The 17,260-nt window shown below is 37.9% G+C and overlaps 2 protein-coding genes across 2 annotated transcripts in view; one reads left to right on the top strand and one right to left on the bottom strand.

The window, feature by feature from the left end:
- The window catches only part of LOC135465581 (WD repeat-containing protein 88-like), a 14,096-nt gene extending 11,049 nt beyond the window's left edge, over positions 1 to 3,047 (top strand). The window contains exon 11 of the mRNA XM_064742841.1: positions 154 to 3,047. Within this exon, the coding sequence (XP_064598911.1) occupies positions 154 to 276 (123 nt within the window). The 3' untranslated portion in view covers positions 277 to 3,047. The remainder of the gene's footprint in view (positions 1 to 153) is intronic.
- On the bottom strand, positions 2,998 to 17,191 carry LOC135465582 (neuroguidin-A-like). The gene is made up of 12 exons (XM_064742842.1): positions 17,053 to 17,191; positions 16,071 to 16,199; positions 14,677 to 14,814; positions 13,703 to 13,787; positions 12,646 to 12,698; positions 12,134 to 12,248; positions 11,111 to 11,235; positions 10,448 to 10,503; positions 5,147 to 5,195; positions 4,232 to 4,330; positions 3,923 to 3,964; positions 2,998 to 3,128 (listed from the first exon to the last, which is right to left on the bottom strand). Exons 1-12 carry the CDS (start codon positions 17,059 to 17,061, stop codon positions 3,072 to 3,074), a joined length of 957 nt encoding a protein of 318 aa, XP_064598912.1. The 5' UTR covers positions 17,062 to 17,191; the 3' UTR covers positions 2,998 to 3,071.
- Positions 17,192 to 17,260: the final 69 nt, after the last annotated feature.

Here is a 17,260-nt window from a genome sequence, read left to right as displayed (position 1 = left end):
GTTGCAGTGAGCCATCATTTTAGCCATCTGAGCAGAGCATGATGATGGATGCCTGCTGACATTACGAGTGTATCAGTATGTTTTCTTGTGATAAAAACTGTATGGAAACTGTCTGTTGCAATATAAAGTAATTGGTTGTTGGTCTGTTAACAGTGTAACCAGTGTGGTAAGCCGTTCTCTATGGGGCAGATGGAGAGTTTGAGGGATGTGACGCTGTGTGTGTTCTGTCGACTACAACAGTCCGAGGGTAGGGAGCACGCTGCTATTGCAGACTGAAGTATCCACAAAGCCTCAGCCTGTGTAGGGGATTGTCAGTTCTGCAGATTGCCAATGATGCCAACCAACTTACCACAGGTCATCCATCAACTCTATTGTGATTGTAGGCGTTTGGAAAAAAAAAAAAAATTGTGGTTTCTAGTAGCACATTTTTGCCCACTTTGCAGTTGGGCACATGTATTTATTATTTATACATCAGTGAAATTCCAGTATTTCCTTCACTGATAAAAATGATATCTTCACTAGTTAGATATCACTTTTGTTATTACATTTTGCTATTACACTGCTGGAGACCTTGACCCATGACCCACAGTTGACCTTGCCGGAACTACTTTTGAACATGCTGTCTGCTACATTCATGTCTGAATTTCATGTCTGCCATGAAATTTTCATGGACCACATCACATGGCTATGCACTTCCGCACAATATATAGTTCACCAAAAAGAGATGTAGAAATTCTTCATGTGCTTAATATATGTAAATACCTTTATTGCATTAACATTAAGCACCATTGTAGAATGTATAATTACTTACAGACAGCCCTTAAATCTGTAAAAAGGTTTTATGAGAGCGGATGTGAACAAAATTGCAGCGCGTATGAAAAGAATCAGAAATACCATGAAGATGGCACATTGCTTCTTTTTGTCACAGATGCAACAGATAAACTGATATGCATGTATATACATGCAGAGAAAATGTCAGGATATAAATAATAAATAGAATATTGCACAGTTAAGTTAAATACCGTAAATATTGTTCTCGTGAAAGGTAGAAAAAACCCACAAGACGCGAAGCTTCGAGCAATCCCTACCTCTCACTCGAACAATACTTTTGATATTCAACCTTCACTGTGCAATGTCCTCTATCTGCTTAACATGCAACAACTCATTTTCGTTTTGTTCTTTGCTCTCAGATTTGGGATAAACAATGCTTGTATGTTGGTTGATCTTGCCACATCAAGATCGTTATGGAATATGGTGAGCTCCTCCTCATTTGCTGTTTCAGTGGGGTTCTCTACAAAGGAGTGAGTGTGTGAGTGCTTGGGGTTTAATGTCGTAATCAACAATTTTTCAGTCATATGACGACGAAGGAATCCTTAGGGTGTATGTGATGTGCCTCCTTCTTGCAGGATGGATTTCCACCGCTCTTTTATCTGGTGTTGCTTCACTGAGACGACTTACCGAAGGCAAGTACCGCCCGAGCCATTATACTGATACGGGTCAACCAGTCCTTTCACTATCCGCTTCATGCTGAACCCCAAGCGAGGAAGTTGCAACTTGCTCTTTTAAAGTCTTAGGTGTGATTTGACCCAGGACTGATCCTGGATCTACTGCTCCCGAAGCAGACGCTCTACCAACTGTGCTATCCTGGCCGGTCTCTTTACAAAGGAAAGCAAACCTTAAAACTCATTTAACAGCAATGCCATATATTTACTCAAATAACAATAACAGTGATAATTATAGCTGGCAATGTTATTCAAAAAGGCACTGCTGTTTTAGGAGTTATAAGATTTGTTTTCCTTTGAAGAGAACCCCATTAAATAAACCATGTACCACAAAATGGTAACACTGCACTTTGTCCACAGTGTACCCTGAAACTGGTTGTATCACCAGCCAACGAAGCACAGGAAGCATGAAAAGAAAAAATGATATCTTATTTACTGCCTCAGTAGTAACTGTATTTCATATTTTTACATGTACAGTGTATGTATACAAATATCATGTGGTACAAATGTGTAACTACAATATTATGTGTCAGTTTAATGTTCCCTGGAAACCCCCATTCTAGTTTGTTCACATCCAGCTGATCATAATTTCTTATTGCATTTTGACAATATACTGTCAAACCCCACAGTTACCTTCAACTGTCACATTTTATTGTGAAAATGAACTGGCAAATAATACATGCATATTTTTGGGAGTTTGGTTTTGTGTCAATTCTTGAAGTTTTGGTATATACATGAACAACATTCAGTGACAATTCTACAAATTAGTTTTCCTCCGACTCACAAGTTTGGTTATCCCAACAATGTTGATAACTGTAAGCTAGTTTACTATCTACTATTTGCCTGTTAAACATTGATACTTCATGATATTTGGCATAAGCTTTAATTAAGACACTCCACATTCAGTTGTGTCTTGTTGTTGAAAGCTAATGTTCATCTGACATGCTTACACAACTCAACACACTGACAGCATATATAAATTCCACAGTTGCTACTTGCCACAATCACAAATTTGTCAGTTATGATGGCGTAAACCTGAGTGCCTTGCAGTAAACCACCACCCACTGGCAAGTTACTGACCAACTTTTTCACATGTGATGAACAGACTTTCACGCAATACTGGTGAAGACAAGTGGTCTTCAATGAATGCAATAGTGTGGAAATCACCCCAAATGCATATTGTGGGTTTATCTTATATTCCTTGTGCATGGCCATGGTTGAACTCGAGCTTTAAAATTCCTGGTGTTCAGGAGTCGTGTACCTTATTCCCTCAGCCTTGCTTCGCTTCCCCACACAGTGTGTACATGTCTACAACCTGTATGTACACGGGGCCATGTAGTACACGCTGATCTCCTACAGCTTGGTCAGATTCCGCCCCTACGAAAAATGTCCTGTTCTTTTTTTTTTCTTAAATGCCAAACAGTCCGGCAAATACAAGAGACATAATCAGCTATCTTTGATGGAATACTAAGGGGAGCTCTGGACTTCCTCTCTGACACTAGTTGTCTTGCATTGTACCTTGTGCAACCACAGTCAACCTTAACAATGTGAACAGCATAAAATCAAGCCTTAATTACGTCTTCTTTTCTTCACGGACCTGTGTTTGCCTTTCAAGCTCTTCTTTCCCTGTAAGAAAACCAATGTTACTGGTAATCACCAGTGTGCTATGACATGTTACGGTGAATGAGTTCTAATTACTAATGATTTCCATGTAGCCCGTTTGTTACTTGAGAAATGCAAATTAGCTGATTGGGAGACTCTTATTAATAATAATTATATACAAATTAATCACTAGTATTATTGATACTAGAATGGTAACAACTGTGCTGAGATGTTTGAATCTCTGCATTTGTTTCACACCATTTGTCTTCCATGGAAACTGGAAAATCCCCTGTAGAAAACTAAGTGCAATATCTGGTGGTGCAACAGCCTGCATGACCCTCACAAAATGTTTGTGAGTTGGAGTTTGTTTTAAATATAGCATCTTTCAGGAATATTAGCCACAAATGACATAGCAAAGCTAATGCAAAGCCATAAAAAACAGTTACATGTAAAATAGTTATACATCCTCATGTTATTGTAACTAAGTCTTTTTTTTTTGTTGGTTGTTTTTGGCTTTGCTGCCAATATGCAGTCAGTATGAAGGAAAAATATGCTTAAAGTTAGGAAGTTATCATCTCAGAACTGAAGACAAATTTAAGAGACAGTGTGAGCTGGATTGGAACCTGTGACCTCATTGATCAAAGGTCAAAAGTCAATCGGATGAAGTGAGAGTGAACCACTATGGCCCCACTGCACTGGTTAAGTTCTGATGGTCTTCAACTTAACACTAAACTCACTCTGTGACAATGATGCACAGTGGGGCCCATATGGTGCAGCAAGGCCAATAAAATGTAGAAATAAACGATTTTCACACATACCTTTTTACCAGACAATTTCCTCTTCTTGGATGAAGAACCACCCTGTTGGTAAAAAGGAGAAGTTCATAGTTCATCACCTTAACAGCTCTTTTGGAATTAGGGCATTTTTAAAGGAACATTCCCATAAATCCTGACACACATTAAATGTACCATTTTACCATTTTTGTACCATGACCATAGTTTATTTTTTATGTATAATACATGTAATTTAGTCCATAGCTATCTTAAGTTTGTGAAATATTCCCACCACAACATAACCTGCATCTTGAAAGTTTTCCTTCCAAAGAAATGAATGCCTGCATTACTCACCGTTTCAAGGTCACCACCCCCACCTCCAAGGGCACTTATATCATCAAAGTGTGTGAGTCCATCCAGGGCGGACAGAGTCGACATCTGCTTCATGGCGTTCTGGAAATACAAACAGTGGAAGCCTAAGCAACAGTGGAGTAAAAATCTTGTTTGCATTGATTGCAAAGCCTTGAAAAACAAGAAAATCATAAAAATCTGAATATCAGACACAATAAAAATGTGGATTTTCAGTTTTGCTTTCATTCCATTTTTGGATTTTTTAATGTACGCTCGCCCAAACAAAACAATACTGCAGCTGCCTAAAGACATGTCTATGTACAATACATGTGGAAACACACTAAAGCAATCGAAGGGATACAGAATCGACGCTGATTGGCTGACAATGGAGATAGGGTTCCCTGGGTTAAACTCAGTAGACTTGGTCACGCTTGAATAAATGTACCAAACCTAAAATTCAGCTGAGGGCAGGCATAGCTTGGGCTTGCCTTTCTCTCACACCAGCCAATCAGAATCGACAAGGCATAGCCTGGGTTTGCCTACCTCTCACAGCAGCCAATCAGAATGAACAAGGCACAGTCTGGGCTTGTCTATATCTCACAACAGCCAATCAGAATCGACAAGGCATACCCTGAGCTTGTCTATCTCTCACACCAGCCAATCAGAATCGACAAGGCAAAGCCTGGGCTTGTCTATCTCTCACACCAGCCAATCAGAATCGACAAGACAAAGCCTGGGCTTGTCTATATGTATCTCTCACACCAGCCAATCAGAATTGACTGTGTATCCCTTTATGTTCTGTATGTCGTGCGTGTGGAAGCAGAAAGACACATGAAAGAACCCCAGTTTTAGAGCAGACCAACAGTTTCTAAAGGTTTACTCAATCTATATAGTACTCGTATCTTTTTGTCACCTTACCCTTTCTTTCTTTGAGACAGACAGCCTAACAAAGTGATCTTCTTCATATCTGAAAAGAAAAAAGAATTTAAAAGATCATAATACATGTACATAAATGTTATGCAAGCACATACGCCCTAAACGTATAAAAAAAAAAAACCCTAAATCTTCAACAAATTTGACCAAAGACACACCCTAATTCCTCAACCTTTTCGCATATGACAGATCAACTTTAAGCACATATTTAAAATTAAACCACATTGGTTGGATTGACCAATTTCAGGGCTTCACAAAGTTATAATTTAATCAGTCTACTCAGTACAATGCCTTCACAATATGCTTCAATAAACACCTTGCAAACATACGAAAAGGTTGAAAAATTACAGTAGTGCTAGTGTTTGCAATGTTATATGATCTTTATGTTATATATATATATCACTGTAACAGGCATCCCAGCCAAGACTGAAAGAAAAAATATAGGAAAAATAGGAATTTTTTTCATAGATTATAGGAGTTTTATAGGACTTTTTAAACTGGAAAAGTAGGAAAAATAGAAGACAGAACTTGAATTTTCACATTGTTTCGGCTTGACAAACAGGCAGGTTTACTATTAATTACATGTATTCTCAACTTTGGCCACCTACTCCCCTTTGACCACATTGTCCACCCAAATTATTAATTCTATATCACACCAGGCATAGTACGTTGTTATTACAAGGACACTGATGGCAAGATCTCTGTGCATTCTTGCCTTGACATTATGTAACAGTATAGGCGTACCTGGGCCCAGTTGTGTCGTGTGAGACTGCAAGAGGGTCAATTATACATGTATGATGACACTGTTTGGTCATCTCACAACAGTCAAAGGGTCATTTTAGATGTGGAAAGTATCAAATCACCATTCGTTTTTTTCTCTTTATGTATATTTTTTCGAATTTGACACTGAATTTAACTGACCTGGAGTTAGGTGTATCAATTATACGAAATGAAAATTATAACTCCCAAAATATTGTGTTTCAACTTGTCACCCTAAACCCAGTGTTTTTAATAATAAACATATTCAAGACAAGTTCTAAATACTGGGTTGGGAGGTCATTTCTCAGCTGACTATGCCTGGTGTAGCCTGTAACAAGTCGCATCTTAAAGTAACTTGTAATTATACAGGATATTACCATTTTCATTACTGGTAACAATCAATGCTACAAATAAAACACACTTTTTATGAACTTCACAGATAGTTACTAGTGGGGTCCCAATACAGATCATCAGTATCTATAATTCTGAGATTTTAATATGGTAAAAATACGATGGCTTGTTACATCACACATTTCAGTGTCCAAGAAGCTTACATGCCTGTCTATCGTCAAAACCCAAAACTTAAAGCCTATCTACAATTACAGAGGCTGCCAGATGTAAATACATAATCATGAGTTGGTGGATGGTCACAGCTTAACATTATAAGCTGCTTCATTAATCATACTGCAATGCGATCCAAGCAATCACTTAACACATAAATGAAACACTCTGGGACATTAATAAAACCATTTGAAACAATAGCATTTAATCTCTAACATAAAACTGAAATTTCTAAAGTGTGACACCATGTACACAGTTGAGATTCATGATATCCACATTGTTTACCATGGTACCTTTCTCCCGGTCCTGCAATAAAAGCACATGATAGTGATCACAACATTGTCTTGTCTGCAGAATCAACAGAAAAACTGTCACACTTTCTTCTTTTACCAGCAACCATGTTTTCTATCATAGTTAGCTTTCTCTTCTCAACCTTCTTCTGGTCTTTTTAAGCTCTGCCTGTTCCATCATTTTTAGTGCAGATTCAAACATGGCCTGAACAACCGCAATCTCAGTAATATCACCCTTCTTTAAAGCCTCCCTCAATTTTTGATTTCCCTGGTTTAGCAGGCTATTGCTCACACCCAGCAATACCTGGTGCAATGATTCATTTTAAGCAAGTGATTTCTCTGTGTTTTCAGTTGTGTACTACTGCAGAGAAGTTCTTCCTTTTGTTTAGCAATCCTGGCAGCCTCCTCTCTTTCTGCTCTATCTTGTCTTTGCTTATCTCGTTTTCTTTGTTCTTCCTCTCTTTCTTTGCGTTTTCCTCTTCCTCCAGACTCTGTCTATAATGCATGTTTGCTATACGTCCAAGAGAAAGGAAATCTTTGGTAATTGGAACATGTTCTGGTCGGTTTCCATACCATTTCATGCTATCAGTTGTTGCCCGAAAGCTGTTAATTGAAACCTCACTTGGGCTTACCCTGTCTTTGGTAACACTTTTGTTACTTACTGAAAATGCCATTTTTACATCACTGTAGGCAGGGCCAAAACAACTTTCACTAACTTATTCAGCACTGGAAATGTGCAACTTCCTGCGCAATTCTTCAGTTCAAACACTTTTGTTAACCATACGCCAGACAATGATGCAGACATTCGGTCCATCACTCCCTAACATCAGCAAATTCTTCAGCTGCAAGCCAGCCTCATCAATGACAGACGTACTCTCCTTCCACAGATCTTCACCTGTTGCATGGCCCATTAGAATGGTCTTAAGTTGGTGCACAACAAAACTAATGAAAGAGTGAATCCTGCATCAAACTTCTTGACGATTTCTTCTCTTTGCATGAATCCGTCATTTCATACTTTAAAAACTTTCTTGATTCTTTGGTGGTTTGTGTTAAACATCATCTTTTGAATTGGCCTTAGGATTATTGATCTGGTGGTGTGTCAGTGACAGTAAATCACACAATGACCTTCACATGTGGAGTACATGTAAAATACATGCACTTCATGCATTGAGCTGTAGTTTTGCTTTCCTGTGTCTCCTACATATCTCCTCATCTATTTCAAAATTTGTTTTTGTTTTGAACAAATTTTGCCAGTACATATAAGTAGAACAATGTACCCTTTACATGTTCAGGTAGATTCCATGTCCCAAACCCAATCATTTAAATTAGGAGGCACTGCCACTTCTACTGTTGGTAAATCAGGCCAGGATGGGGTAGAGACTAGAATGTGTGCTGTGTGAGAGCCATTGCCCAGCATCAGACAGCCCATGTTCCACCGATAGGCCCACATCATCCTATTAACCAGCCCTGATACACTGTACAGGACACAAATAACTGGTGATTGGCATACCTGGGCCACTGGAGGGCAAATAAACCATGACTATTCCATATGTAATGATACAGCGATACACGTACCACACCTCACCCATCTTCCCACCCCATGCCCACTTGCACCACCACCACCAACACACAAGTACGCTCAAATACTTGTTAATAAACAAGATACCCAAATGTATTTCTAGACTTTACATATGAAAGATTATTTGCTATCCACACATTCCGGCATTTACATGCAATTATATAAACACGTGGACTGCCATGGATAATTTTACGTGGAATGGAAGTACAGTGAACTCTCTCAACACCGACACCTTAATAAACCGACATCTTGTCAAAATCGACAACATTTTCTGCTCCATTTGATAGTAATGTTAATTGCCTTCAGTAAACCGACTCTTCTCTATTTTCTGAATGCCGACAGTGGTTTGTAATACAAACATTTCAAGTGAGTGTTAATCTGTCTTGTCTAATCCGAGGCAGCGTGTCACATGATGTCCGACAAAGTCCGAGCTTGGCTTCAACTCACATGTCGCCAGGTGACTGTCTTGATACAGTACCACACCTCCTGCCAAGATCAGAGTTTAGTCACTCTGTGAAAGATGAGTCCGACACTGAGTAGCTCAGTTACTGAATAAAAATGCCTCCAACAACAGTTGCCGTCACAATTTTCCCCTGCTACAGCCCTGACAACATCCGACCACGGCCAGTAGACCAGAAAAGCATCGTTGCGTGGAAATGAACCTTAGCAATGAAGTTTCATTTTTTTGTAAAGTAATTATGTGTATGTACTAAAGTATATTACAGATCAGCTTCTTTTCATAGTTTGTTGCTATGCATCACTGTGCTCTTTAACAAGTTTAATTAAATGTATATGTATGTACAATACACATGTTGTTGTTGTTATAGGCTATTTGCGCATGTTTAATACAACATCTTGTCTACAGACAGTCTACTGCACTAATACATACCTACTTTTTTACATACCACATATCTGCCTAGCAATGTCCCAAATCAATATACATGAAATGATGTAACTTAAAACCAAATTTATATGTCAATATATAGACAGAATAGATTACATGTACTTGTTGTTCATCAACAAATGGTTTAATTAATTAATTACTGAGCTGGTCAGAATATGCACAATTATTTGACATCAATGACTGAAGTATGACATAATTATAAGCTTCCACAGTACCTTATACAGCTTCCACAATACAGCTTCCACAGTACCTTATACAGCTTCCACAATACAGCTTCCACGATGCCTTATACAGGTCATCACATGGATTTGGTTAGATCCAATACATGTTTGTTATATTCAAATGTAACACACTGCTTCCCAATTACATGCATTCAACCTTTCCTACAGCAAACAATAAACTTTTGATTTCATACATTTGAATTTTAGCGACCTACCTAGATTTCTTCACAAACTATTATTTTTTCCCTATATTTACAGTAACATATGTACTTGCATATAAATAGCACAAAAAAAAAATGCATTTTTAGGAAACTCTTTAGGGTTTCCCATTTAGGAAACAGTTATAGGTGTACAATTTAAGAAAGAGTTATATGTGTTCAATTCACCAATGCAGTCGCTGTGAGTTCAAGTCAGGCTCATGCTGGCTTCCTCTCCGGCCTTACATGGGAAGTTCTGCCAGCAACCTGCGGATGGTCGTGGGTTTCCCCCAGGCTTTGCCTGGTTTCCTCCCACTATAATGTTGGTCGCCATCAAAAAATTGAAATATTCTTGAGTATGGCGTAAAACACCAACAAAATAAATAAAAAAAATAAATCAATTGAGGAAACAGTTGCTTGTGTCCAATTCAGGAAACAGTTGCTTGTGTCCAATTCAGGAAACAGTTGCTTATGTCCAATTCAGGAAACAGTTGCTTGTGTCCAATTCAGGAAACAGTTGCTTGTGTCCAATTCAGGAAACAGTTGTTTGTGTCCAAGTCAGGAAACAGATGCTTGTGTCCAATCCAGGAAACAATCAACATAGTTTCCTGATCAAGAAACATGTGACCAAAATTGGACCAACATAACCCGTTTTGGACTTGGCCTGAGCTGCCTATTGATGGGGGCATATAAAAATGAAACCATCAATTATTTATGTCTGCTGACACAAGTTGCTGCTGGCTTCAACAAACATAATAAAATATAAAACTCTTACTCAGTTCGCTCCTTTGTCTTCTTGTCATCTTTAAGTCTATGCAAATTTCTTGACTCCTAAAAACAAACACAAAAAATTCCTTACAAAAGTAGTTTTTCTAAATTAATTTAAGTGAGGCCCACATCACAAAAACAGCCCTACATGGTACCTGTATGTAGCAAGTGCTCTGTGCTTTACACATCTGTGATCACTGTGCCTAGTTTCCAGTCATACTGATGCCCTGTTAGATTTGTCTTCTTTTGGCAGCCATATTTGGGAGGTTTTTCACACATGTCTGGTTGTAGGAATTTTTAATCCCTTTAACATGTACAGGTTGATTTCATTTGAATATGAATAAAAATTTTATCGACAAATTTTTTAGAATAAAAGGAACTAAGCATCCATAAGGGAAAAAAAGACAGAAAATAACAGAGTGTTCTTTCATTGGATAAGCTGTCTTTGCATCTGAATTTGACAAATTTATGTAATTATTTATTTATTTGATTGGAGTTTTCCACTGCATTCAAGAATATTTCACTTACACGACAGTGGCCAGCATTATGGTGGGAGGAAACCAGGCACAAACCCAGGGAAACCCATGACCATGGGTTGCTGGCAGAGGGGAAGCCAGCATGACTGACAAATCAAATGCTGTAGTGGGATTCAAATTTGTGCTCAACTTACCCTGATCTCCTGTGGGCCCTCGCTATACTCTTGTCTCAGGTCCTGTATCATACTACTGCTTAGAGCTTTCCTTTTGGCTCTCTCCAGTAACCGCTGCTCTCTCTCCGTCTGGGTTTCTTCTCCATCTAGAAATGTAACAATTACATGGATCTCCCTTAAGTCAGGTGTGGATGCAAAGCTTGTAATGGCTCGGCGAGACTCTTTAAAGACCATTTCATTACAGATTCCAAACATAGTTTTCAAGTTTTACATTTACATTAAAAAAAATGCAAATAAAGATCGAAGTTCGACTTTTTCGACCATATTAAGCACACTGAAGCACGGTGATGGGTCATCAATACTTTCTACATGTACTTGCTAAACATCCACTAATTGCTACGTTTCTAAGTTCATCAAGAATACATATATATGTTTACATGTACTAATATACAGTACATGTATGTACAACTATATATATCTACACGTATATAACTGTCAGAGTGTGCTTAGCACCAAAATATCAATCTGTGATGTCAGTGTGCTTCACCGTTCATTATGTCCAAAATGGTCCAGACTAGAACCAGAAAGCCTTTTGCTTTTTATTCACTGCAAGAAAAAATACATATTAAAAAACCATCAATAACCATGTTTGGAATCTGCATGAAATGGACTTTCAGATAATGGATATTTTATTTAAAGGTGGTCTCTAAGAAAACACAAGAAAAAATCCAAAATGCCATAATTAATTTGGCTGTTTTATTTCCTTTCTATGGTGTACTGTATATATATATATATATATATATATATATATATATATATATATATATATATACCTTATCATTCTTCAAATTTCCACAATAAATATGTTCTAAAGTGGTCCTGAATATCACACATGTTGAAGTGGCTCAAAAGTGTCTGTGACTTCACCCAAATCTGGACGAATTGGGTTTGATCATGAAAATTAAACATTCCTGTTATTTATTCCACATAAGACATCAGTTTATATCACATAATTTTGTACTTTCTAAATACTAGTGGGTTTACCATAATGAACAGCAGCCAGCTTGGGAGGGACATAAAGTTTGAGTGGATCAGACTTTCTCCTGGATCGCGTTTCGGCCTCCTCATCAGAATCGCTGGCAGAGTCTGCTTCATCAAGCTGTAACAAAGAAAGCAGCGATTTAAATAAGATATCACTGACCCAGTTTTTAGCTGTCTTTTTTTTTTTGCAACCTCCTCTCATAAAAAAAAACAAAAACAGGACAACAACAACAACACGTACCTTCAGCGTCATCAAAAAGACAAAATAAGGCATCATACTTTTTTTTTCAAAGAACTGGATATGAGCATACAAAAAATAAATTATGTCCTACAGATATGTAAAGATTTAAAAATCAAATATTATGCTGTGATTATCTCATTGGTCTGGGGCCAGTCAGCTGTAGTGATAATAATGTTTTGACAGCATGAATCAGCAAGAAGACTGCTCCAATTTTATCAATGTATCAGTGATTATCACTGTCTGACTCATTGTGGAAATCTAAAAACTGATTCACCTTACTAATCAAGTTTCCGGGATTCGGTCTGAATCTTAAAGGGTCTGCTGTTCCTGAAAAATGAAATGAAGATCAGAGTCAATGAACATACTCAGTGCAGCGCAAGTGTTGCTCCCTACATTCAGTTTTTTATCAAATTTTGTACAGACATCTTGAACAATGCTAAGGTCCCTTCAGTCACAGAAATGAGGCAGAAAGTGTCAAGTGATGTCAGAAAGTTCAAGATCTCTGTTTCAACCTTTGTTTTCGTTAATACTTTTTTTTTATCTAAATCATGTTCAACATGATTCGAACAATCACTTGAGTTTTATAGATGGATACTGATTATTGGTCCATGCAAGGACGTACTTTTGTACACCAGTGGTGACGATATGCCAACTCGAGTCCACCTTTTGTCGCACAAGCTCCAAAGGTCAAACATGTGTAGTGGTGGCAGAGATGTAAAGCGAACATGGGGAGCGACACGTGTAAGGAAGTAAGGAAGGAGTATGGTGAATGAACTGTACAAACCATTACAATGAGAACAGAATGATGTCTGCTGTGTTTAAATGTCACATGAGCAGTTTTCCACTAGTTATATTAGCAACAGTTTCTTGGAATTTCCTCACCTGGCTGAATGATGGATTTTTGAAATGGAGACGAGAGTTCAAATCCTGGTGCGGCCAAAAGAGTACATTCTTCAACTTTTACACATATCTAAATATCATGAGCCTAACTATACCTTAACAAGGCTGGCTTTCACAGACTCATGCTCTGGACAATTATATTTAGGCCTAATCTTGAAACTACTAATTACATTTAGCCCGAATGCTTAAAACTTTGACCAGTAAAGTAACTTTAACTTGCAATTTGGAAACATAATTCACTACATTTTGAAGATTAAAATGTATTGTTCAGGTTGCTTCACATATGAACATCGTCAATATCATAAAATAACCTGTCCAAATAAACTAACATTCCTGTTATGTCGAAACATGGAGTCATGTCTGTGGTTGAACTTATTGAGGACTTCGGATATGTATTTATATGAAAATTACATATACAGTACTCTGCTCACCTGCAGCTCCTGTGCTCACCATCTTCAGCAGTTTGTCAATCTGATACTTCAACTTCTGGTCTATAGGACGTATTTTCTCTAGCACCTGTGCGATTTTCAACAAGATTCAGGACTCATTAATTCATTGATTTACTCATATGATTGTTATACTTCATCTGAGAAATCCATATTTTACAGAAACCAGGTTTCGTCGAACCAAAGTGCCATCATTTTTCGTCAATGACTCAATTTATAAATTAACTTATTTATTTATTTGGTTGGTGTTTTACGCCATACTCAAGAACATTTCACTTATATGATGGCAATCAGTATTATGGTGGGAGGAAACCAGGCACAGCCAAGGGGCAAACCCTCAACCATCCGCAGGTTGCTGGAAGATCTTCCCACTTACGGATGACTCAGACACGCCCAATATATACAAGCACCATTTTATACATACCAATCCATCCCATATTCATGTTATACGGACCCTTTGGGTCTTTAGGCTAGACAATTATCTGGCATTCAAAGTATCACAGAGTACAGCCTTCCAACTAGCTACAATGGGCATATGAATGAATGAATGATTGGGTTTTAAATTCCACAGGGCAGTATTTTCAGGAATATCATGACGGTAGGGGCCATATATGGCCACATCAAAACACTTTTCATTCGAGCATGAAACAATCTTAGACTTAAGTCAAAATTCAATCATTAAATTTCAACTGAAGTGTTCTTTTCCAAAATTTACTGTACGATAACTTACACACAGTTTACGTAGTCAAGCAAAATTGTAACATGAAAAACAACAATTTTGATGTGATTTGAAATTTTGACTTACGTAAGTCTAACATCGCATCGTGATCCTGGAGCCTGTGCCAGAACATTCGTCAGCTTTATGGGTAGAGAAAGCCAGGCAGCAAAATGTTACACTGTTTACATGCAGTGCTCCATCATCTGCATAGGACAGTAACGTTTAATGAACATGGGCTTACCGTCCTAATCTCTACAAGTCTCATTATGACTGGATCATCCTGGATTGACTCCCCTGAAGACTTCCTCAGCATCAGGAGAGAAAGATTGGTGAGGTAACTGAGCAACATCTGATATTTCCCTTCTAACAAACTTATTCCCTGTACAAAAATGAATGAAAATGTACAACAATTTACTAAACATGGAAAGTTTGTATTTATTTCCTTGATTGTTGGTCATATGTCAGATTCTTGGATAGAGGGAACTGTAGTGAAAAAAACCCCACTCTGGCTAGTTACTGATTAACTTCCCACATGTGACATACAGATATGCATGCCGCATTGGTGGAAGACAAGCTGTCCTCAAACACACAAGTCTGAGCAGTAAAATGCTACAATTTCCCTGCCCAATGCCAGTTTTGAACCTGCAACTTGTGTGTCAAAGTCACTGAAAGGCAAGCATCATTAACCACTGTCTACTCCTTGAAAAGTTTGTACACTGTTGTCTTATATTCCTTATTAAAGATGAACCCACGATAGCAAACTAAAAGCTATTTTATGTCTCTCTTTTCACAAGTCTTGATTGTTAAGCATATCGATAAGCTGAAACATAAGTTTCTTAATAAGTTTTTTAATACTGACATCCATGGGATAAATAGATGATACATTGCAGAGTCAATGAATGAATGAATGAATGAATGAATGATTATGGCTTAACACCACACAGGTAATATTTCAGCCATATCCTGGTGACATATTGCGCAGTGCAGGTTGAATACTATATAAATTACACAAGTGAGAGGTGGAAATGATGACCAAATCAGTATGATAAGTTTGCACATTTAATGTTGAATGTTTCTAGCTGTAGGCCTTCACAGACTTGTAGCAAGACATCATAAATGACATCTTGTATGACATAGTGTCGTGTAGGAGTCATAACAGTTGTGACGTGATCCCTCTGAGCTCATAATGGAATATCACAAAACAAAGTGTTTTATAAAACAAACTGTTTTTGCTTCAAATTTCACTTACACAAATAATAATGTTTTATTCATTTGCAGGCTTAATTTTCTATGAATTCTGAATTTAAACTAACTAGTGCATATGTCCATACACTGACAGACAGTGTTTCACTGATCATATCTGAAACCACATCTAGCTCAATTATTTCTGCTTTCATTCACAATTTTGCTATCTACATGTATTTATAAATTGCCGAAATAAATTTTCTGCCTACATGTATATGACATAGTTCTAAGCGAGTTAATTCAACTGTCAGACTTCTATACACATCGAACTGAATGTAAAAGCTTTAAATTGTGTAAGGTAAACAAATACCTGTAGTGCATTCAAAAGTACACTATAAAGACATTATAAAGTATTGTTGTCAGAAAGTAATACAGCAGGAGCCTGTTTACCTTTGATGTGGAAATGTCTCCATTCTTCACCTTTTGGATAAGATTCTGTACATGCTGTGTGACTGATAGGCTTACGTCTGTAATCTGGTTAAACAGTTTAATGGATGTTGATACTTCCTTCTCCATTGTCTGTAATACATGAGAACAAACTCATGACACAAGCTGGGTCAATCTTTGAGAGGATGTCAGAGCATTTTGCCTCCGTCCTCTATAGTACCTTTTACCTGCTCAAGACTGCAAGTTAGTGCCTAACTAAATATTCATCCATGCATCATCAAGTTCAACTTCTGTGCTCACTTAACTTCACAAAAATGGCTGCCCATCTTATACACCATCCTGGTTCCTGGGCCACACATTCCCACCATTTGCAGTTGCGAGGCCCAGGAACCAGGCTAATGACAAATCCCACACCATAACAGACATCAGAAGACAGGGGCCATTTTGCAAACTTAAAGTCAGAGCTTGCTGAAAAATGAATGGACATTTACCTTTGGGATGATTGACAGCTCAGGTGTTATCAGTCTGGTGCTCTAGAACCCTATGCATTATAAAACAGTATTTAATTGGACGGGTTGGGGAGGACCCATCCATGAATTGTGCGAGCACCAGTCGAAATACATGCATAGAAAAGCGAACATAAGTACATCCAGGGCTAGCATTTACACCTGCACGGTATAATGTTTGTGGTTACCGGTACCAATGTTTGGTGTATTTAAACAAACTATAGTTGCATGATTATTTACCTTTCATTGAGTGAGACAGTTACAGCTTTCGTGGTTGTCAGTAATGTGTAATTTACTCACTTAGGAAATAGAAGCGTATGTCTCCCTTAGTGTTACAAGTAGAACACAGATGTACCATGTAATCTACTAAGTTGGCCCAATATCTTTACATCAGCTTATGGTTCATCTTTGCCTTATGGCGTAACGGTACTGATACCACATCATGATTTAAAAATCACATGTGTCTATGATTAACCCACCGATGTCATGTTGAGTGGTTCATCAGTAGCAACCCCAAATATTGGTGTTTGAGGGTCGGAGATTTAATATCAACCTAACCCCACGTGCGTCTTCGATGTTTCACTACCGGCGGAAGTTTACACCAGGGAGAGTTCATTATCTGAGTGTTGTTCAAGCAATCTGTAACTCTGTATTTTCACAAGAAACCTTAAAGGCAAAGTACGGTAT

This window comes from Liolophura sinensis, chromosome 5 (genome assembly GCF_032854445.1).
Source record: "Liolophura sinensis isolate JHLJ2023 chromosome 5, CUHK_Ljap_v2, whole genome shotgun sequence".
NCBI classification, from domain to species: Eukaryota; Metazoa; Mollusca; class Polyplacophora; order Chitonida; family Chitonidae; genus Liolophura; species Liolophura sinensis.
The sequence above is the reverse complement of the archived record's forward strand: the minus strand, read 5'-3'. Positions and strand labels throughout refer to the sequence as shown.